General features: G+C 38.7%; 1 protein-coding gene across 2 annotated transcripts; it reads left to right on the top strand.

Annotated features, from left to right (window-relative positions):
* The first annotated feature begins 14,629 nt into the window (after nucleotides 1–14,629).
* LOC307256254 (uncharacterized protein) lies at nucleotides 14,630–18,557 on the top strand. Of its 2 annotated transcripts, none has more exons than XM_080035162.1 (6): nucleotides 14,630–14,845; nucleotides 15,793–16,113; nucleotides 16,305–16,556; nucleotides 16,648–16,764; nucleotides 16,996–17,103; nucleotides 17,911–18,557. In XM_080035162.1, exons 1-6 carry the CDS (start codon nucleotides 14,797–14,799, stop codon nucleotides 18,096–18,098), a joined length of 1,035 nt encoding a protein of 344 aa, XP_079891288.1. In that variant the 5' UTR covers nucleotides 14,630–14,796; the 3' UTR covers nucleotides 18,099–18,557. The 2 variants fall into 2 exon arrangements, with proteins under 2 accessions (XP_079891288.1, XP_079891287.1); XM_080035161.1 differs by having other exon boundaries at nucleotides 16,648–16,860.
* Nucleotides 18,558–24,042: the final 5,485 nt, after the last annotated feature.

The following is a 24,042-nucleotide window of genomic DNA, read 5'->3' as shown; positions in this document are numbered from 1 at the left end:
TCAAGGAATTTTTTTTTGCAGTATTAAAAATATTAGAATTATTAAAACCCCACGTGTTTGAATAATGGAAACTGAGTCAGGCCTTCTTGAAAGCAGGTGATTTACTTGCAAACAGCAAATGCAAGGGTCAAACAACATGTATCACAAGTGTAGCTTACATGGTTGAGACAACGTTTGAACAGAAATAGCAGAGGTTATATGGTCCAAAAAATAGGCGTATACACACTTGTTTGTGTGTGTTCAGGTCTTGCAAGGGAGATGATACAATTGCACTGATAGTGCAATAAGTCCTTGAACAGAATGTGCTGTGTGTTTCACATCTTGATGTGTGACGAGGCAGTTTTACTTCTTAAGAAAAACATGTTTACCACAGTGTTTGTACAACAGAGTTCAATGTGAGGTGAATAGGTGAATAGAATGATAGCATTAATATGTTATACAATCATAGAGAAATAGATTTCGTTAACAATTCCATAATCATTAATTTTTTGTTTTGAATGTATGTGCATATTTACTTTTATTTTATCGTTTAACATACTGTAATCCTGCAATATTGACAATACACATTTAAAAAAGTAACAAGGTCATTAAAAAATGTGTTCAGTTACTTCTTGCTGTACAATAATTAGCAGACATAAATGGCAAATGGCTATGTGAATGTGTCACCAGTATGTTTATGTTGGTTGATGATGGTTACAATGACTTTCTTCTTTATGTCAAATAAATACAGTTTGCATTCACTCTTAAAATATTCAATGACTAGAACTCTTTCCCAACTTGGAATGATTACGAATAGCTAAAACTGGTCTGACCTTGTGTCTGTCCCTCCATCTTTGATTAATCTGCCTTGTTCAGTTCAGTTCTTTTTTTTTAAAGATATTTTTGGGCATTTTTATGCTTTATTCATAGTGCAGAGAGACAGAGGTGAAACGGGGCAGAGAGGGGAGTGACATGCAGAGAACGGCCGTGGGTGGGAAATGAACCCGGGTCTGCTGCTGGGCCCGGCCCGGGAGGGGGACGCCTTACCAACTGAGCTAAAGGCGCCCCCTGCCTTGTTCAGTTCTGATATTGTTGAACATATACAGATGTTAGTGGGAGAATTTTTGAGTTGAGGTGGAGGAAGATAATGTACAGTCTTTTCATAACTAATCACAATTGCTTAGACTGCAACTCCAGTGTATGCAGTTGGAAAATATATTTTAATTTCATTTATTTTATTTATTTAACCTTTATTTACCCAGGCAAGCAAATTAAGAACAAAATTCTTATTTTCAAGTGCAGCCTGAGTTTCATTGGTGTGAAAGTCTACTGCAGTGGCAGACAGGCGAGAGCTCAGTGTTATGGAGCTTTGTGAGGAACTGTGGTCCTATGGCTGATATGGACAACGCCTCACCAAATATTAAAATACCAATGGTAAAAAAAAGCAAGATTTATACTAGATGGAAGAAGGAAATGAAGAAGACAGTCGTATTCCCTACCAGTGATGGAACATGTACGATCAACAACCTGAGCAGGACAGAGAGTGGTGCAAATATTGATATACTGTATATGATTCAAATGGTCTGAGATCAGAGCAGCGGACTCCACTGTTGAACCATTCAAGGTAAATAACTAGTTTGCCTTGCAGGGAATTGTTAACATTGAAATAAATTCTGTCAATGTCACTATCAAACTTTAAATAAGGACCTGAGATTACCTATTGCCTGCATTGTTCTGTTGTGATAATATGAAGTTTGAGACATCCAATATCGAGGCCTTTACAATAACCATATGACCTGATGATAATGATGTGTTAAAATGACTCCATACATACATACAATATCCTATCAGTGCACAAGCATCTTGTGGAGTTATCAACTGTCTTCCTAAAACACCTTTTTTTCCATTGTTCAACCCATTTTGTAGTTAATGTGGGTATATGAGACTGCGTTGACGCTGTACAGCATTGCAAATCTTATCCTGCTGATGGTCTAAAGTGCAAACTGCGGAGCATAGGTATTACACTTGTTACAAAGAGTTTATATTTCTAACGCAAAGGGCAAATGGATGTCAAGATAATAGAAACATTTTTACTGATGTTGCATCACGCAGTTTTTGAGCATGCAACTTGTGTCCACCTCGGCTCACCTTGGTTTATTAAACAAGTTATTTGTCTGATCAAAGACATAAGAATATGGCTCTTACTGAAAAATGCTTGAGGGCGAGAAAATAGTAACTAGAACAAGCAGGCGACTTCTTGTTTCTTCGTATCTTCTTGAATAAATTAACAAGTTCTGAACACTGGTTCCTCTTTATCTGTTTGTTAACCACTGTGCTTGTTCAGAGTTTCCATCTTCTAACCTGAAGCTGATCACTTACAGAAGACATTTCAGGCTGTAGATGTAGATGTGCATGTTTGCTATTGACTGAAGGAGAAAGGTTTGTGTGGAAGCTGCTGACTGGGTCAACAGAGGCTGAACCAAGGAGACATGGAAGCTGTGTTTGGACTGTTGTTGATGCTCCTCGGAGTCTCTCAAGGTGAGCTGATTGACTTTTTTTAATTCGACATATTACAGTATATGTAGTTATGGGAACATGTTTAATACAGATTTTGAAATCATCTTCAGAGATGTGTTCGGGTTGTCCTGCTTAAACACTGACCCATGCTGCGACCAAATTAATTAAATATTGATGAGACATACTGTACATACTGTATATTAAATAATGATTATATATGTTAACTCAGATTTGATCTTAAATGTGCCTTCATAGATTTTTGTTTTTAAAACAAACTAAAATGTACTGCACTTCAATCCTACATGTTTGCTTGTGAATAGCTGCTGTTAAGGTTACATATGACGGTAAATTTAAGCTTTTAACTGAAATTGAAACCAAAATATTATTCATAAAATATATACAGCATAATTCAAAAAGAAGTGAAAAGTCTATAATGACTCATATACTAATATAGTGTAATACTTTTAATTGAAACTCAAAGACCTTTAAAGATCCCAAAGCTGAAAGCTTCAATATTGATTATAAAATATTTTGCAATCTTATATATTGATTATACTAAGACTCAAATACTGTATGTACAAAGGAGAAATGCACATTTCTAAAACTAAACGTATAATGTCAGTCACACACGCGCGCGCACACACATGCAGAGAGAGAGAGACCAGTATGGGGTACAGGCTGACTACAGGCCTGTGTAATTCTGAGAACAAGAATAACTTCCTGTTTTCAAACTGAGAGTGAGGCAGCTGAAGCAAACCCACTGTTGTCAGTTTGTAGAAGTCAAAGGATGAAAGTAGTTGTCTGTTTTGTTCATGTTTCAATCTTCAGGTGTGGAACTCCACTGTGATGGCAGACAGGAAGGAGCTCAGTGTTATGGAGCTTTGGGAGGAACTGTGGTCCTACGGCTGATGGACAGCGCATCAGACATATTTAAATACCAATGGTTTAAAACATCAATAGAGATACTACATGGGAGAAAGAATAGAGTTGTGATCAATGTCATAAAAGACAGATACACATTTACACCCAGTGATGGAACATTTAGGATCAACCACCTGAGCAGGACAGACAGTGGTGAATATACTCTTGAAATCTTTGATTCAAATGGAAAGAATATAGAGAGACGGACTCTACAGTTGACAGTTCAAGGTAAACAACTGTTTTCCCTACGGGGGAATTATTAACACTGATAAACATACATGTCATATGATACTATTTCTAAACAACATCACTCTCATATTCTCCATATATCTTTGTGCATGGCGGCACTGTAATAGAAAATGTTTTGAATAACCAAAGTTCTATTGATATGAAAAGTCATGTGGGTGTGTCTCCTTCAGCTCCTGTGTCCTCTGTCCTGCTGGTCTCTGAGTGTCTGTCCCAGGGAGAGATGAGGGTGTCCTGCTCCTCTGAGGGAGGGGACAGTCCTCAGTACAGCTGGACTCTGGATGGACACACACTGACAGACACTCTGCTGCTCTCTGGAAGTAATGAGACCAATGACATCACTCTGAAACAAGAAGGAAAACTGGTCTGCTCAGTCAGCAATCACGTCAGTAGTGTCTCAAAGGAAGAGAATATATCTACCAGTGGTGAGTGAGAACGGAGCGTAGAAAACAGTAATGACCCAAATTATTAATTGTTCATCAGTGATTGTTTTGTTTCTTTCCGATAGGCTTCATATACATTGAGTGCATCTCAAATGGGATGTACATATCACAATGGGCGCTTGCAGCCAATAACACCCTGTGTATTGAACCAACAACAACCTCTACCATGATTGAGGAAACAGCGACCTCTACTGTGGGTAAGGACCTGTACATGGTGTCCTCCTCTCACATCACAACTTTCTTTCAAAGCTCTCCATAGTGAAATATTTTAGATGTCCTGATGCAATTTCATAGGCATTAGCCCAAGGTACAAACCAACAATTACTAACAGAACAGAATGGCCCCAATCAGCTTGTTTTATCAGTTATATTATCCTATATCATATACATCCTACCAGTTATTGGAATATTATTACTGATACATTTATATGTTAGTATCATTGAGCTTAAATATTTACATACTGTTGGGATATTTAATCTTTGCTGATGTATCATAATTATCTTTAAATTGTGTATTATGTGTAGGGTGTGTAAAGCATGACTTTGAAATATAATACTTTAATTGCTGTGAATGCAGTGGAGGAATAGTATAGGGGAGAACGGGGGAATCTGAGGCATCGGGTAATGTGAGCCACCCCCTGTATCTAGGCAACGGCAAACATTTGTGGTCATGTGAGATATATGTTTTCAAGCCCCTCTCATTTCCCCATGGCCCTGAAAGAGAGGACCTCATGGTGCTGTGGTAAGCATGTTTTTTTCACCAAAATAGGTATTTTGCATGTAAAAGTAAATTTTCTTGCTGTCAACTTAATCAACTGTTGTGCCAAAGCAAATGTATTCACATAGTAAAACTTCTATCATATGTGTTGATGAACTACCAACATATGAAACCATGTGATGCTGATAACTGAAGATTAGCCTGAAATGCTAAGAGAGGTAGTTTTTTCTCAAATTGTGGTGGTGGGGGAAAGTGAGCCAAATGCTGTAGGGGAGAGATGAGGCATAAGTTTAGTCTTAAACATATTTTAATGTAATATTACATGACACACGTTTTATTTTAATGTCATACACACTGTAGAAAAGCCATCATGCCAAGGAAATACACCAGGAAGACGACCTGGGTCAACCACACGGAAAGAGCACCTTCTCATCTTTCCCTGTAACCTTCAGGGCTGGAATGTAGAGTAGGCCTAGTTGTAGAGTATGACAGGCTGATGTTATAATCCAGTTGGGTCTTCTCCTGTGTTCTGAGTCGCAGGCTGTTCTCGCTGGTTCTGATTTTCCTATGCTTTGACCCCCAGACACTAGCTGGCTCTAAGGGTCCTGTGTTCTTACCCCCAGACTGTGTTCTAATCTAACTGGTTCTATCTTTCATTTGAATCTTATTAAAACCTTTTGAATTATAATATGTTGCATTTGATTTTGTTCAGAGTTACTTTCAAGTGTTTAGAAAATTTGCTTTGCTTAATTGACCAAACCCCATCATTCTTTTACTAGTCCGACATTAGTTCTGGAATGTGTGGCTAGCTTTCAGGATTCTAAGGGTGTATTCACACATGCTGTGTTTAGTTCGGTTGAAACGAACTCAGGTGCACTTCCACCTTCGGTGCGTATCTTTCAGACAGCTGTGAATACAGCAATCGCACTCGGGGGCGGACCAAACAAACGCTCCGAGACCCAGCTGAAGAGGTAGTCTCGATGCGCTTCAAAACGCACTCTGCTGCAGTTCGTTTGTGGTGTGAATTTGGCCGGACTCGATCCGACCCAATTGCAGGAAGCACTGCGCCTTTTCTTTCTTTTCTTTTTTAATAAATCGCCATCAGCTTCACATTATGGGAAAGTGTTGTTGTCGCCATTGTTAGGAAGATTAGTTGTGGTTTGACCGGGAGCCCCGAGCGAAAATATTACATTTGATAATGATGCGTGCGGATCAGCGATCAGATGGAGAGGAGCGTCTCCCGTAGCCTACAGTGCCAACAGGTTCACGCTGCGCTTTGCATGAAGTGTGTGTTTTTATTGTTCTTCCCAACGGGACCGTCAATACTGTCCCCGTGTCAGTTTGGTGCTGAACTGCGCCGAACTGACACCCAGCTGATACACAGCTTAATCAGCTGTGTTTCAGTTTGAGCCTATTCTTCACGCGAGTCGCGCGTCCAGCAGCAAAAATACAGTAAAAATGATGTTTCACATCGTAGGCTAGAAGCCACATAACGTGGCATTGTCATAGGGCTACATATTATAAACATATGAAACAACAATAATTAGATTTTTTTCTTCTTTATTTATAGGCTAGATGTAGGCATTTTTATTATTTTTAACTCCATATTATATCAATGATAAATTCGCAGTTTTTACTTCGTTCTTCCTGCTTCTCTCCACCCCAGAATGTCTGTCCAATGAATGAATGACCTTAGATCACGTGTGGTTTTGCTTCGTAATGCTGGTTCACTTGCAAAAGGGGCAATATGAAAGTGGACCACACCAAACAAAAAAATCCAAATTCTATTTGGTCTGGACCAAAGCAAGTGAACTAACGGACTTTCCATGTGTGAATACACCCTAACTGTTACAATATGTGTTGTTATGGTAGTTTCAGAGTGGAAAAAGTAAGTGGATCAGTTTACCCCACAGCTGGGGTAAAGTGAGCCACATGACTTTGTTAAACTTTTTTTTAAACAATCATATTTTCACTGCCCTTTGTCTTGAAAAAAATCTGCTAATGCCCATTTCTAGGAAACATCCTGAATTAATGGCAAATGTGTAAATTTGAGTGACAAATCATTTAAGCTTGCTTAGAGGGGAGCAAATGTAAAAAGTGGCTCAGATTACCCCGTTCTCCCCTAGTAGTAGATATACTTAATAGAAGAAGTATAGAGGGATGAAATTGTCTCCTGTTGTTTCACAATTCATGTTTCAAAATCTTCAGGTGTGGAACTCCACTGTGATGGCAGACAGGACAGAGCTCAGTGTTATGGAGCTTTGGGAGGAACTGTGGTGCTACGGCTGATGGATAGCGCCTCAGACATATTTAAATACCAATGGTTAAAAACATCAAAACCGATACATGGGAGAAAGGATAGAGTTGTGATCAATGTGATGAAAGACAGATCTGTATTTACACCCAGTGATGGAACATTTAGGATCAACAACTTGAGCCGGACAGACAGTGGTGAATACACTCTTCACATCTATGATTCAAATGGACGGAGATCAGAGAAGCGCACTCTACAGTTGACCATTGAAGGTAAATAACTATTTTGCTTACTGGGGAGTTAATAACACTGATAGACAATCAGGTTGTATTATACAATGTGTAGACTGTTTCTAGTTCCGTAATAGAAAATGTTTAAAATAACCAAAGTTCTATTGATATGAAAAGTCATGTGTGTGTCTCCTTCAGCTCCTGTGCCCTCTGTCCTGCTGGTCTCTGAGTGTCTGTCCCAGGGAGAGATGAGGGTGTCCTGCTCCTCTGAGGGAGGGGACAGTCCTCAGTACAGCTGGACTCTGGATGGACACACACTGACAGACACTCAGCTGCTCTCTGGAAGTAATGAGACCATCACCCTGAAGCAAGATGTTTCAGGAAAACTGGTCTGCTCCGTCAGTAATCACGTCAGTAGGATATCTACCTGTGGTGAGTGAGAACAGGAGTGGAAAACAGTTCGATGGGTATGAACGTAATGATTAACTTTACATCAGTGATTGATCTGTGTCTTTCCCATAGGCTTCACATTAATTGGCTGCACCTTACCCAATGGGATGATGCACATATCACAGAGGATGCGTGCATCTAGTAAAACCCTGTGTATTGAACCAGAAACAACCTCTACTGTGATTAAGGACACTGTGGGTAAGAAGAAGGGATGTCAGTGTCCATTAAAACCCTCCACTCACATCACACATGCCAATCAGACTGTTACATCCACTTGACTGTTACTGTTTCTTGACTTAATGTGTGATTTTTGTGTGTCTTTCTATCCAAACAGATCGCTTCCTGCTCATATGTGGTGTGAGAACAGCTGTGTTTATTCTTATAATAGTTGGGATCGCCGTCTACTTTGCCTGGAAGAAAAAGAAACACATGAAGGCTGAAGGCTCTGCCCGCCGTCGATCGCTGGAGTATGAAAATGTTCAGGTGATTGAAGTGAGAAGTTCTGAATCTGAACTTTAGCTTAGAGTGGAAATTCTATCCTGTTTATATTCTTCTCAAATGATCTTTTGCCTACTGTGTTCGCAGCTTAGCACTGTAAATGCCTTCCCATACAAATATGGGAATGTCTCTGCATATAGCCTAACGGTGGAAACTCTGTAAGACCAATTGTGATGTGGTGTGACCTTTGTTTCATCATCACAAGTGGAGCTTGTTTTTTTTAAATGATACATTATTGGTATTTTTCTTAGAAGAGGGAATTTGACGTTTTGGAGATAAATGGTTTTCACTTTTGTACATGTACTTGACTTGATGGCTATGATAATTGGGTTTTTGCATTCAAAGCATGTTTTAACATTGTGTATTAAAGACCAAACTGGATTGTTTTCTTTATGACATGATTTATTATGTAAATAACAGTTTTGTGTTTTTCACATCTGATTACAATTCTAATATTTTGATTTCCTGTTTATAAAGAGTATGTAAAATATCTCAAAGCACTTAATACCTATAGCTTTTAATTTAGTTGCTTTCTTGTGTTTTTATATATCCAGAACCTGTCAATCAATCAGTCACATGTAATCATTACATTTAGGCTTTGTTGACATTTTGATCTGGGACTGTACCTTTAATGACTGTTGAGACTTGAATACAGTTTCCAGACTCATCATCAGTATTAGTGGGTGTGAGGTTTCTCTCTACAGGTTTACAGAGGCGTTACTGCTGCTGAAGGATCATTCTGTATTCAGTAACAGTCTCTGTTAAGAACATGAACACATTTCTGAAATAAAATTATCAATAAAAAAACAATCAAGTCACTGTTACTCCTTTAAGATACCAAAACGGTCTGTCTCAGTAGATATTGATTGTGTATTGCAGAATTCTAAATGTTAATATTTTTGGGTATTTTTCTTCAATCAACAGTTGCCAGTGGAGGGCACCAGGATCTAAGGAGAGAGAGAGAGAGAGAGAGAGAGAGAGAGAGAGAGAGAGAGAGAGAGAGAGAGAGAGAGAGAGAGGGGGGGGGGGGGGGGGAAGAGGGAGAGAGAGGTAGAGGGAGGGAGAGAGAAGGAGGGGGGAATGACATGAGGAAATATAGAGGCGAGCTTCAAACCAGGAACATTACAGATGAATAGTTCCAGCTTTAGACCACTTAAGGCCGGTGACAGCACATAGGCTACACATTTCTATTTCTGTTATAAATGAGGAACTGAAATTATCACTTCAGTTGATTAATAGACTAACTTTGCTGATTAGAGAAGGACACAACACCCATCACTCAAACCAACTTCTCCAAAGAGCCTTTGGTTTTACAGTTAAAGACGTCTAGCTCTATAAAATATCCTTTTAAATTGTAGTTGACTGCTGTGAAGGCCATCTGCAATCACACTTGTGTTAAACTTGATGCAAAACCAATTACAGCAAGCAGATGACTTCTTGTTACTTTGTATCTTCTTGAATAAATGTACAAGTTCTGACCACTGCTTCCTCTTTATCTGTTTGTTAACCACTGTGCTCAGTCAGAGTTTCCATCTTCTAACCTGAAGCTGATCACTTACAGAAGACATTTCAGGCTGTAGATGTAGATGTGCATGTTTGCTATTGACCAAAGGAGAAAGGTTTGTGTGGAAGCTGCTGACTGGGTCAACAGAGGCTGAACCAAGGAGACATGGAAGCTGTGTTTGGACTGTTGTTGATGCTCCTCGGAGTCTCTCAAGGTGAGCTGATTCACTTTCTTAATTTGACACATATTATGAAGCTATGGAAATAAGTTTAATTAAAAAGTCAATTTTGAAATCACCTTCAGAGATGTGTTCGGGTCGTCCTGCTCAAACACTGACCCATGCTGGAACCAAATTCAATAAAGAATGATCAGAGTCATAAATATATTAAATATAATTATATATGTTTTCTCAGATTTGATCTCCAATTTGCTGACATAGATCTATTTGTTTGAAATGCATTGAAAGTTTTCTGCACTTTCATTTGACATGTTTGCTTGTGAATAGCTGCTTTTAAGGTTACATATGATGGTAAATTTGAGCTTTTAACTGAAATTGAAACCAAAATATTATTCATAAAATATATACAGCATAATTAAAAAAGAAGTGAAAAGTCTATAATGACTCATATACTAATATAGTGTAATACTTTTAATTGAAACTCAAAGACCTTTAAAGATCCCAAAGCTGAAAGCTTCAAGATTGATTATAAAATATTTTGCAATCTTATATATTGATTATACTAAGACTCAAATACTGTATGTACAAAGGAGGAATGCACATTTCTAAAACTAAACGTATAATGTCAGTCACACACGCGCGCGCACACACACATGCAGAGAGAGAGAGACCAGTATGGGGTAAGTGGGGACATTTTTCTTTCTATATTTATACTGTATTCATTAAACTGAGTACAGGCCTGTGTAATTCTGAGAACAAGAATAACTTCCTGTTTTCAAACTGAGAGTGAGGCAGCTGAAGCAAACCCACTTTTGTCAGTTTGTAGAAGTCAAAGGATGAAAGTAGTTGTCTGTTTTGTTCATGTTTCAATCTTCAGGTGTGGAACTCCACTGTGATGGCAGACAGGAAGGAGCTCAGTGTTATGGAGCTTTGGGAGGAACTGTGGTCCTACGGCTGATGGACAGCGCATCAGACATATTTAAATACCAATGGTTTAAAACATCAACAGAGATACTACATGGGAGAAAGAATACAATTGTGTCCAATGTGATAAAGGACAGATCCACATTTACTCCCAGTGATGGAACATTTAGAATCAACCACCTGAGCCGAACAGACAGTGGTGAATATACTCTTGCAATCTATGATTCAAATGGAAGTGAATCAGAGCAGCGCACTCTACAGTTGACCATTGAAGGTAAATAACTGTTTTACCCACTGGGGAATTAATAACACTGATACACATACATGTCATATTATACTATTTCTAAACAACATCTCTCTCATATTCTCCATATATCTTCATGCATGGTGGTACTGTAATAGAAACTGTTTAACTTTTGAATAACCAAGATTCTGTTGATATGAAAAGTCATGTGAGTGTGTCTCCTTCAGCTCCTGTGTCCTCTGTCCTGCTGGTCTCTGAGTGTCTGTCCCAGGGAGAGATGAGGGTGTCCTGCTCCTCTGAGGGAGGGGACAGTCCTCAGTACAGCTGGACTCTGGATGGACACACACTGACAGACACTCAGCTGCTCTCTGGAAGTAAGGAGACCAATACCATCACTTTGAGACAAGAAGGAAAACTGGTCTGCTCAGTCAGCAATCACATCAGTAGAGTCTCCAGAGAAGTGGAGATATCTACCTGTGGTGAGTGAGAACGGAGAGCAGGAAACACTTTGATGATTATGACCCAGATGATTAACTGTACATCATTTATTAGTCTGTTTCTTTCCCACAGGCTTCATATTCATTGAATGCATCTCAAATGGGACACAAATATCACAGTGGGTTCTTGCAGCCAATAACACCCTGTGTATTGACCCAACAACAACCTCTCCCACGATTACTACTGAGGGTAAGGAGACTGGCAACACTGTGTCAATTAATCCCTCCACTAATAACACATCCTCCAATCGAACTGGGACTGGCGAAGACAAGCCATGGTACATTAGTAAGTGAAAACTAACTCTGCTGCAGTGGCTTCCTTCAAGTCATCTCTCTCCGTCTTAAAAAAAAACATTGAGGCTTTTACTGTTTGCCAACTTAAATATCTGCTTGTCTCGTGTGTCTTGTGTTACTGGAACAGGGAATTTGGGAATTAGTAACACTGATAAACAGTCATATTATACCATTACTAAACAACATCTCTCTCATATTCTCCATATATCTTCATGCATGGCTGTACTATAATAGAAACTGTTTTTCTATCCAAACAGATCGCTTCCTGCTCATATGTGCTGTGAGAACAGCTGTGTTTATTCTTATAATAGTTGGGATCGCCGTCTACTTTGCCTGGAAGAAAAATAAATACATGAAGGCTGAAGGCTCTGCCCGCCGTCGATCGCTGGAGTGTGAAAATGTTCAGGTGATTGAAGTGAGAAGTTCTGCATCTGAACTTTAACTTAGAGTGGAAATTCTATCCTGTTTATATTCTTCTCAAATTATCTTTTGACTACTGTGTTCGCAGCTTAGCACTGTAAATGCCTTCCCATACAAATATGATAACACATCTGGGAATGTCTCTGCATATAGCTTAACTGTGGAAACTCTGAAAGACCAATTGTGTTGGGCGTGACCTTTGTTCTATCATCACAATGTAGCATTTTTTTTAGAATTGTACATTATTAGTATTTTTCTTAGAGGAAATTTGACATTTTAGAGATAAATAGTTTTCACTTTTGTACATGTACTTGACTTGATGGAATTGTGTTTTAGCATTCAAAGCATGTTTTAACATTGTGTATTAAAGACCAACCTGGATTTTCTTTACGAGGTGACATTTTGTCTGTTCAAATATTACGATGTATTATGTAAATAATAGTTCTGTGTTTTTCCCATCTGATTAAAATTAAAATATTTTAATTCCCTGTTTATAAAGAGTAATGTCAAACCTCTCAAAGCATTGAATACCTATAGCTTTTAATTTAGTTGCTTTCTTGTGTTGTTATATATCCAGAACTTGTCAATCTATCAGTCACAAGTCATCATTAAATTTAGGCTTTGTTGACATTTTGATCTGGGACTGTACCTTTAATGACTGTTGAGACTTGAATACAGTTTCCAGACTCATCATCAGTATTAGTGGGTGTGAGGTTTCCCTCTACAGGTTTACAGAGGCGTTACTGCTGCTGAAGGATCATTCTGTATTCAGTAACAGTCTCTGTTAAGAACATGAACACATTTCTGAAATAAAATGAACAATAAAAAAAACAATCAAGACACTGTTACTCCTTTAAGATACCAAAACGGTCTGTCTCAAAGATATTGATTGTGTATTGCCGCACGGGGAGTGTCAGAATTCTAAATGCTAATATTTTTGGGTATTTTTCTTCAATCAACAGTTGCCAGTGGAGGGCGCTAGGATCTAACAAGACAGAGAGAGAAAGAGAGAGAGAGATATAAAGAGAGAGAGAGAGAGAGAAAGGCATAGAGCAAGAAAGAGATAGAGAGAGAGAGAGAGAGAGAGAAAGAGAGAGAGAGAGAGAAGGAGAGGAGAATGACATGAGGAAATATAGAGGCGAGCTTCAAACCAGGAACATTACAGAGAAATAGTTCCAGGTTTCGACCACTTAAGGCCGGTGACGGCACGTAGGCTACACACTTCTATTTCTATAATGAGGAACTAAAATGATCACTTCAGTTGATTAATAGACAAACTTTGCTGATTAGTGAAGGACACCATACCCATCACTGAAACTAACTTCTCCAAACAGCCTTTGACTTTACAGTTATATTTAGTTGGCTGGTATGACGACCATATGCAATCACACTTGTCTTAAAATTCCCTCAAAAGTGGAATATATATGTTGAACAGTGGAAATCCCAAAATTCAGGGTTTTTTGGCAGAATATTGCTTTTTCACTTTAACAGGAATGGCATATTGTTTTGTGAAAGGACTGAACAGTTGAAAAAGTGTAGGTGGTCTGATATTAATAGATGTGCAGGCACCCTAAATTTCTGAAGGCATTTATCTGATAAAGGCTATAAAGCTGTATAATGCTGTTCACACCCCTGTTTCTATAGTTTGACAGTATGTCAAAATATAATGTTGTGATCAGAATAATTGCATTATTCTCATATTCAAATCTCAAATTCATGTTTACTGATTCACATTGCAAACCAGTGTTTTAGTGGATCATAATCCATAATCCAGTATTTAACTCTTTGATCTCCAGTGTTGTTTATGTTTATCTGAAATCTAGAACGGAAAAGTATTCTCCATTATGTAACAAAACAAAAGAAAACATTATTTATGTCTTCAAATGAAAGAATTGATTAACTGTATCTAAAAGGTTTTTTAATAGAGCATTTATTTTACAGTTTGTGTGTTATTCATTTCTATTTGCTCATCACAACCCAGTGCTCTTATAATAATAAGGAGCTGATAATTGGCTATAGGGGCAGTAAGAGGTTGAGACAGTAACTCAGAAGAAATATAATGTATCATAAGCTTGAATAGAAGACATCTCATACTGTTTGTAAATCCACAGCGTTGTATATATTTAAACATGGATGTCAGCTGTCAGTCTCAAATCCTCTTTCAGTGTTGAGGAGGAATGGTTCCCTCTCTTCCTCTCAGTCCATCACAACCAAAGGGCCCTCTTGGTCTCGCCCTAAAGGGAAGTGAAACACACATCACTTCCTTTTTTTATCTTCTCCTCTCTGCCTTTAATAACATGAACATTACAACACTCTGCCTGGTCAACTTTTTCACACATTCTCCTCAGAGTCTGATCGCTTATCGGGACACGCTTCAGCCTGCTCGGTGTACCATGTGTCTTTCGTTTTTTTTGGGTGAAGACGAAAAGTTTGTGTGGAAGCTGCTGAGCGAGTGAACAGAGGCTGAGCACAGAAGAGACATGGAGGCTGGGGTTGTTCTCTTGTTGATGCTATTCGGAGTCTGTCATGGTGAGTAGATTAACCTACAACATTAATAAAACCAATTCAACATTAGGTTTAATTTTATGTGAGTAGTTAGTTTGAAGTATATTCATAACAATACAACAGGAATTGTCTTCAGTGATTTGTAATGCAGCTGAAATACTGCTGTCTGTTACAGACCACCTATTGGCTCTAAAGGAATGACCACTTTCATTGATCAAGTTATCAGAATAAGCTGACAAATCCAATGGTTTAGAACTGATATTGTAAAACACTTTGAATTGCCTTAGTGTACAAAATGTGCTATATAAATAGACGTACTCCCTTGGAATTGATATTGAAGCTTTTCCAAGGTTCAGTGTCATTTCAAAGAAACCTATAGCTAAGAGGAATGGTAAATTCAAGGGATCAATTCCATGCCATTGTTTTTGTGGAGTAAATATTAAAACCCTGAGCTGCTAAATTCATCTCTTAAATCATACTTTAAGGATTACATTACTTCATCATCGACAGATGTTTGATTAATCCAGTTAACCCAGATTTTCCCATTACATGTTTCCTTAAGTCAATTGTATAATGTCAGTGTACATTTATCATACCTATAATGAAACTAAGTTTTTTTCCGTCATGGAATTCCTTTTTAAATGTTTTATACTCAATACTCAATTATACTCAATGTTTCGTTTACATTTCTTCGAAATACCACCTGAATTTTAACTTGGTATCTTTGGTGAAGTTGGAAATGGCCGCTATATTTTAAAATAAAGTTATGTTTGAATTAAATTTAGCATGATTGTGTAGTGACTTGATGAGGTTAACTTCATTGCAAAAAGTATTGACTGGGTCTGAAGTGTTTTGCAGTCAAAGGCCTGTGTGACGCTCAGCTTACTTTCATAATCTGCTGGTCAATGATTTTGTGGAAATAGAATGATCAAATAAGTGATATTAACTATTTTTTACATTTTAATATCCAGGTGTGGAACACCACTGTGATGGCAGACAAGAAGGAGCTCAGTGTTATGGAGCTTTGGGAGGAACTGTGGTCCTACGGCTGATGGACAGCGCATCAGACATATTTAAATACCAATGGTTTAAAAAACCAATAGAGATACTAAGTGGGAGAAAGGATAGAGTTGTGATCAATGTCATAAAAGACAGATCCACATTTACTCCCAGTGATGGAACATTTAGGATCAACAACCTGATCAGGAACGACAGTTGTAATTATACTCTTGAAATCTATGATTCAAAAGGACTGAATATAGAGACACGGATTCTACAGTTGACAGTTCAAGGTAAACAACTATTTTCCCTAAGGGGGAATTATTAACACTGATAAACATACATTCATATTATACCTACAATTTCTAAACATCACTCTCATATTCTCCATATATCTGGATGTATGGCTGTTCTGTAATAGAAATAGTTTAGAATAACCATGTCTCTGTTGATTTGAAAAGTCATGTGAGTGTGTCTCCTTCAGCTCCTGTGTCCTCTGTCCTGCTGGTCTCTGAGTGTCTGTCCCAGGGAGAGATGAGGGTGTCCTGCTCCTCTGAGGGAGGGGACAGTCCTCAGTACAGCTGGACTCTGGATGGACACACACTGACAGACACTCAGCTGCTCTCTGGAAGTAAGGAGACCAATACCATCACTTTGAGACAAGAAGGAAAACTGTTCTGCTCAGTCAGCAATCACGTCAGTAGAGTCTCAGAAGAAGAGAAGATATCTACCTGTGGTGAGTGAGAACGGAGAGCAGGAAAAACTTTGATGATTATGACCCAGATGAGTAACTGTACATCATTTATTGGTCTGTTTCTTTCCCACAGGCTTCATATTCATTGACTGCCTCTCAAATGGGACACAAATAGCACAGTGGGTTCTTGCAGCCAATAACACCCTGTGTATTGACCCAACAACAACCTCTCCCACGATTACTACTAAGGGTAAGGAGACTGGCAACACTGTGTCAATTAATCCCTCCACTAATAACACATCAACCTCCACAACTGGGACTGGCGAAGACAAGCCATGGTACATTAGTAAGTGAAAACTAACTCTGCTGCAGTGGCTTCCTTCAAGTCATCTCTCTCCGTCTTAAAAAAAACCATTGAGACTTTTAGTGTTTGCCAACTTAAAGATCTGCTTGTCTCTTGTGTCTTGTGTTACTGGAACAGAGGATTGGCCGATCATTGCCGGCGTACTCTCAGCACTGCTCTTCCTTTTGGTGATCGTAGTGGTCGTCTTCTGCACTCAGAAGAAAAAGCAGAACCAGAAACAAAAAGGTGCGAAAAATAACTTCCCCTCTCCTGACACATCACTGCATTATGAGTTTCTATTTTATCTTATATCATTGTTATCTGTCCCTGTTTATAAATGAATGTAGACTATATACAATAATTATACATTTTGCAGTTACAATAGCTGCCTACCAAAACCTCCAAAGAACCTTTTCTCCTTATCACTTTTTGTCAAAACCAGTGAATATGTCCTCACAATCCGCTGTCTGTCCGAACTGTCTGTGCTATAAGAAATCTGGTTTTAATACACAGCCTAGGTTCTGTAAACTGGTATGTTAACAGTACAGCTAGGTAGCGCACAGTGAGGAGATATTCACTGATTTTGACAAAAAGTGATTTTGACAACGAGCAGAATCGCCGACTACACCTTTAACTGACAAACCTGAGAGTGGAATCAAGCATCTGACTTTGCTCTTGACAACAAAGCAAATAAGCATCTGTGGTGGCAGATATTGAATGTTGGAATGCTTATTAATGTAATAGGAAACCTTGTGTTTGTCTTGTGTTGCTCCTGTATGTCTAAAGTTAAATTCCTCAAATGTATATTAAAGAGTACTCAGACTGTTCTACTGGATAGAACATGAAGCCTCTGTTGTTTGATTGAATACTCTTTTGCTTGATTATTAAATACTCTCTGCTTGATTATTACAGCCTCATGATCTCACTTTTCTCACTACACATCTTTCCCTAAGTGTCAAACTACTTCCAAAACTAGCCACTGTAGAGTCACACTATTAGTACATCTTGTTAAATATGATATATTTGTGCCACATTTTTCCTTTTCCTTTGCAGAAGAAGACGATGAACAGGAATTAACCTATGCTGATGTGAGGGTCTTTCAGCGACAGGGGAGGCAGCAGATGCCTCAAAGGGATGAGAATGAGGTGGAGTACGGACAGGTCAAGTTTTCAGAGGGACCTCGGCGGACTGTTGAACCAGCAGAAGAATGTGTGTATGCCAAGGTCCGTAGAGACAGGTGATTGGCAGTGTTTTTTTTGCTGTTTTTTGTTCAAAGACTGCAGCACTGAAGGCAGGAGGAGTTTGTCAAGGTGCCTTTAAATAACTTGCACTGTATTTATGGGCCATGACAGCAGGACATCTGAGCATCAACTCCCTCATCGGAAGTGCTAGTTTCTACATTATTCCCTGCTATCTCAAAGAAATGTGTTTTTTACAGTATTGCACAATCGTTTCACCCTCTCTGTCTTTATCTTAAACTTATATTACTCTTCGTTGTTATTACTTGTTTCTAATTTAAGTGCTTTTTTATTTTTATTTAAATGTGTAAAATACATGTGTTGTATTGCAAACCAGCAATAATGGCAAGACATACTTTAAGAATAACAGGCAGGGCTCTGTACAGGTGTCACCAGTATGTTTAGGTTGTTTCATGTTCTTTTTTTTAACTTAACGTCAAAGAAATAAAGTTTGCAATTACTCTTAAATTAAAATGTATTTATTTCACACATGGGATGGAGGGTCAGATTATAAACTAGTACCCCCTTGACTGTCTAACCCAGGGGTGTCCAAACTTTTTTCACTGAGGGCCACATACAGAAAAATCTACGAAGGGCCGGGCCACTTTGCAAAAATAACACATTTATCAGGACATGTAGCTGCTCTGATGTTAAGTTTCACAGTGTCTTCGTAAATTTAATCCTTCTTCACGGCAACACTTTACTTGCACATTAAACATATACATTCCCCCTCTTGTTAAATGCCATTGATACACCCAGTGTTTTCTGCTTTTGCGTCCAATCTCCAGCTGGGTGTAAATAGTAGCCAGCCGAGATCCCGCCCCTCCAAGGGGGGTCCGGGGGTAGTTTTTAAAGTGAAATGCATGAATCTGGTGCACTTTGAGAGGGAAATTAAGGGTGTATTCACACATGCCGTGTTTAGTTCGGTTGAAACGAACTCAGGTGCACTTCCACCTTTGGTGCGCATCTTTCAGACATGTGTGAATACAGCAATCGCACTCGGGGGCGGACCAAACAAACGATCCGAGACCAAGCTGAAGAGGTGGTCTCGATGCGGTTCCATACGCACTCTGCTGCAGTTCGTTTGTGGTGTGAATTTGTCCGGACTCGATCCGACCCAATTGCAGGAAGCACTGTGCCTTTTCTTTTTTAATAAATCACCGTCAGCTTCACATTATGGGAAAGTGTTGCCGTTGTTGGGAAGATTAGTTGTGGTTTGACCGGGAGCCCGAGCAAATATATTACATTTGATAGACAGGACGTGTAAACATGCTGATGTGTTCAGCGATCAGATGAAGGAGAGGGGAGCGTCTCCCGCACAGTGCCAACAGGTTCACGCTGCGCATTGTATGAAGTGCGTGTTTTTATTTTGCTTCCCATGTTACGGGACCGTCAATACTATCCCCGTGTCAGTTTGGAGCAGAGCTGCGCCGAACTCACACAAAGCTGACACAAGGCTATATCAGCTGTGTGTCAGCATGAGCCTATTTCCTCGCGAGCCGTGCGTCCAGCAGCAAAAATACAGTACATATTATGTTTCACATCGTAGGCTACAAGCCACATCATTGACACAGGCCTACATATTATAACCATATGAAACAACAATAATTTTATGTTTTTTTATTTTATTTATAGGCTAGATGTAGGCCTATTTATTTATTATTTTTAACCCTATATCGTATCAGTTATATATTTCGCAGTTTTCACTTCGTGCTTCCTGCTTCTCTCCACCCCAGAATGTCTGTCCAATGAATGAATGACCTCAGATCACGTGTGGTTTTGCTTCGTAATGCTGGTTCACTTGCAAAAGGGGCAATATGAAAGTGGACCACACCAAAAGAAAAAAATCTAAACTCTATTTGGTCTGGACCAAAGCAAGTGAACTAGCGGACCTTCCCAGTGTGAATACACCCTAAGAGGCTAAAGCTGAAGAATTTTGTATGAAAAAGTCAAAAGAATTAGAAGCTATTGGAGAAGGACACATGGATTTTCCATAATAATATTCATTTAAAATAAAATATTATGCAGGGTCCTCTGGGATGGGCTTGGTGCTCTTTTTCTTTTATGGGACATATTTTTCTGTAATATAATGAGTGCATTTAAATTATTAAAAAATTAAAAGGGCCATATTACATTATATTTTCAAAATGTCAATGTCAATCAATCAGTTTTGACACCCCTGCACTAGTGGGTTACTAAGAAATGCAAAACAAATATATATTTTTTTATTTTATTTTATTTTTTTAAAGGGCCATATTACATTATATTTTTTTAAATCGGCCGCGGGCCAGTAAAAAGCGGGCCGTAGTTTGGACACCCCTGGTCTAACCCATAAATAAGTTTGCAGTGACAGGACTTCTTGGGAAGTTCACAGTAAGCACACATTTGTTTCCGTGATGTACACACTTCTGCTTTTTCTCAGAAGCGATTTGTCAGTCTTTGTCAGATTTGTCAGACACCATTGGTGAAGCAGTTGCGTGGTGTGATGTGTATCTTGTCAGAGGGTTTTTGAACCACTATGTGTCAGTTAGATGATAAATATGAGTGGGATGTGTAGTTTTAATTGCGCTGGTTGCACAAATATAAATGTTAGTGTGGGAATTATCCTTTTTGATTTGAGGCGGACGTAGATAATATCATAGCCTTAGATAGTATTCTTTTCATAACTAATCACAGTTGCTTGCAACTATCGTGCAGTGTCTTCCAATTTAAAAAAAGAAAATGGTCTCAATTCTGCTTTCTGCATTTCTCTTGGTATTTCTTAATACAGTGAAGCAGCAGCGAAGGAGGAACTGCCTTTAAAAGACTGCAGTGTTGTATTTTCTGAAACAAGGGGGAGAGCTGAGAGAAGTATTGTAGAATGAATTACAAACTCGGACACATGTGAGCTCAAGATAAGAGGGGCTCACAGTTTGTCAGATTCTGAGCATACGATGTGCTTATCTTTCAAAACCATCAAGCTATGTTTTCTATTTTGGGGTGCGATGCGTTTCCTACAACTTTGTGGCTTCCACATCAGAACATACCTTCCTCAGCAGAAATATAGATATAGATAGATAGTTACTCAACTGTAACGCTTAAGTAACTCTTGTGGCAATTTGATACGTTTGATAATTAAGCATTTGAATCATTTCAGACTCCAACTTTCAAGCATGAGGTGGAGAAAGCACAAGTCTGTATTGTGGATATTATACTGTATATTCTAATTATTAGGGGTAAATAGGAAGTCAGTTGAAAACAGTGCTGCTGACCGAAATATATTAAGTCAATTTAAAAGGTTCCTGGTTAGAAACAAGTAAGGCCCTTTGTCTGGAATTAAATGGAACTACATGAAACGGGGACTACATCAATAGGTGGTTTGAGGAGGTAAGGGCAAAATATGTTTAGAAAAAAGGATGTAAGTGTGAACAAGAGTATAACTATTCAGAAGCTACCATATTTGTTGATGGGGTGAGCTCATGACAAATAAAGGCTGTAGATCTTGAATGGGTTATGGAAATCTCCCGAGCTGGTTATAGTCTTTAGGGTGGAAATTGCATGGGATCAAGATGTCTTGATCAGAAATATTTCTGGAAGGAGAACAGGACAGCAGCACAAGCGAAACACAGTGTGATGCCAGACAGTTACTTCCTGAGGTGTGGTTTTAAGCTTGATGCCAGCACCACACCATTTCGCATGCCTGCGGCGTATCGCCCGAAAGGTTATTACGAGCGTTTGGATAACTTATCCTGATCAAGTAGCGTTGCCTATCCTGAACACATACTCTCTGCAATCTTTAAGGGATGGAAGGTTTTTGGAAGTCTAAGCTCAACTCAGTCAACATGATGACCTCTGTCTCTGTTGAGACGATAGCACCTGTACAGCTCAGCTCACAGTGTATTTTTCTCTGCATACTTTTCTGCCTGAAAGAGTGCTTCACTTACATAATACGTTTAAGTTTTTACTTATTTACACACACACAGATACATTTACACACAAAACTTTAAGATAGCAACTTTAAGTAAGCTCAATCTTTTTCTACGTTAAATGCTAGGCCGCTTTCATGCTCCAACCCTGAGGAGTGTGTGCTCGTCTACACAAGACAGCGATGGCACAAACAAATAGCTCAGCAATGGAAGGCAGCAGCTTTTTTGAATGAAGTCTCTTGCATTAACTTACTTCTCGTTTAAAATCTCATATACAAAGCAACACAGAGTGAACATTTTGGGTAAATAACTTTTCACATTGTCAAAGTAATCAGTTGCAGGTGAAATCCCGATGCCAAAGCCTTCAGGTGTGGACGTGAACTTGGTCAGGCAGTGTATGGCCAAACCTTTGATCCTCAGGCAGGTTATCCTCACTTTCTGTTTGTGTCCTTTTTACAATGGGATTTTTGAAAGTTAGGCTGAATTGACCTGCTGCTCTTTACTTTACTGCAGCTTTATATTTGATCATGTCTCTGCTTTGTAACTTTGTAACTGTGATACATATACAAAAATAATTATCTTTAATGGGTTTTTACTATGTTCATTTTTTAGAAGTTTTCAATTCCCCCCCCCCCCCCCCCCTCTTTTTTGTATATCAGGTGACACCATGTGCTTTTTAATAGCTTAATCGAAGACAGAGGTTACATGATTGGTTTGGTTTGATAGCTCGAGGCCAAAGGTTGACAACCATGGCTTACCATTCAGCTGATTCACAGAGCCATAAAATTGGTGTTTATGGTACGTGATACGACCCAAGATCCGTTTTGTAGCTGATCCCTGTTGTTGGAACGGCAGTTGAACTTCTGACTGACATAATCTACTGAGCAAATTATTGACAGCACAGGAGAAGTGTGCTAAAGCCGCTCCATCAATGCAGTATCCTTAAATATATATATATATATATATATATATCACTGAGCCTGTGGCACTTTGTTCAATACAATAATTTAATATGTGTATAACATAGGAAATCCAAAGAGACCAGACTGTTTAGCCTTAAATGTTTTCCTCATAAAAAACAGGTGATTTTGGCATTCTCATGACACACTCATGTGATGCTACCATGTCATGCCAAACGAATATACAATATGAAGGTATAATAAAACCAAGACTGGCTAGTTATTGATTGAAGATATCCTTCAAGTGGCTTAACTTAACAGCAGAAAACAATTTAATTACACATTTGTCATGTTTGATTCAGTACTTAGAGTGTGAATGTTTCAAAAAAAGATTTGTCAAAAACAAAGGGCCTGATACTACAATAAGATCTTTTACTGTGGCCTATGTTATTCATAATTCAATACAAAATCCCAAAGTCCTTTATGGTCATAATTGAATTAAATTAATGTATAAGCCATTTTGCTGAAGGGAGAGATTTAATGGTACATTTCTATTTTGGCTGCATGACTTTGTGGAGAAGCTTTTCTCTGTGGAAATGTCTCAGAAGCCTGTGGTGCAGATACAGTGCAGTGACTGTGGTGAGTGCTAAATGAAAAGAAAATACAAACTGAGACAATCAACTTCATGTGCAGAACAACACATTCTACAAAGAGTAAATCCAGCATAGCCTTTAGTCTTAAAAAAATTAAACACACAATGGATAGCCTACTAACTATTGTTGAAAGCAGGTTGAAAGCGAAAACAGTAACTGTTTACGACCTGATTGACAAATACACGGGTTGCACGAACTTGGTGGTACAGTGGTTTATTATGAAACACTGTATTTGCAATCTGTAGCTGAATGTGGTCGGTTCTAAATTTACATTTCTGCATTGGCCACGTTTCCTTCCTCATCTCTTACCTGCAAACAGGATACTGGAACAAGCTGAATTGTACTACTGTTTTCTTAAATGTACAGTACAGTGCATGCTTTAACAGTTCATACATACAGTACATAGAGTAAGTCCCCAAAAGACAAAAAAACAAAAAATCTAAGAAATGTGTAAAATGTGTGTGTGTTTAGCTGTACAGTGTCGGATGAG

This window comes from Ammodytes marinus, assembly GCF_949987685.1.
Source record: "Ammodytes marinus genome assembly, chromosome: 10".
In the NCBI taxonomy this organism is placed as follows: Eukaryota; Metazoa; Chordata; class Actinopteri; order Uranoscopiformes; family Ammodytidae; genus Ammodytes; species Ammodytes marinus.
The sequence above is the reverse complement of the archived record's forward strand: the minus strand, read 5'-3'. Positions and strand labels throughout refer to the sequence as shown.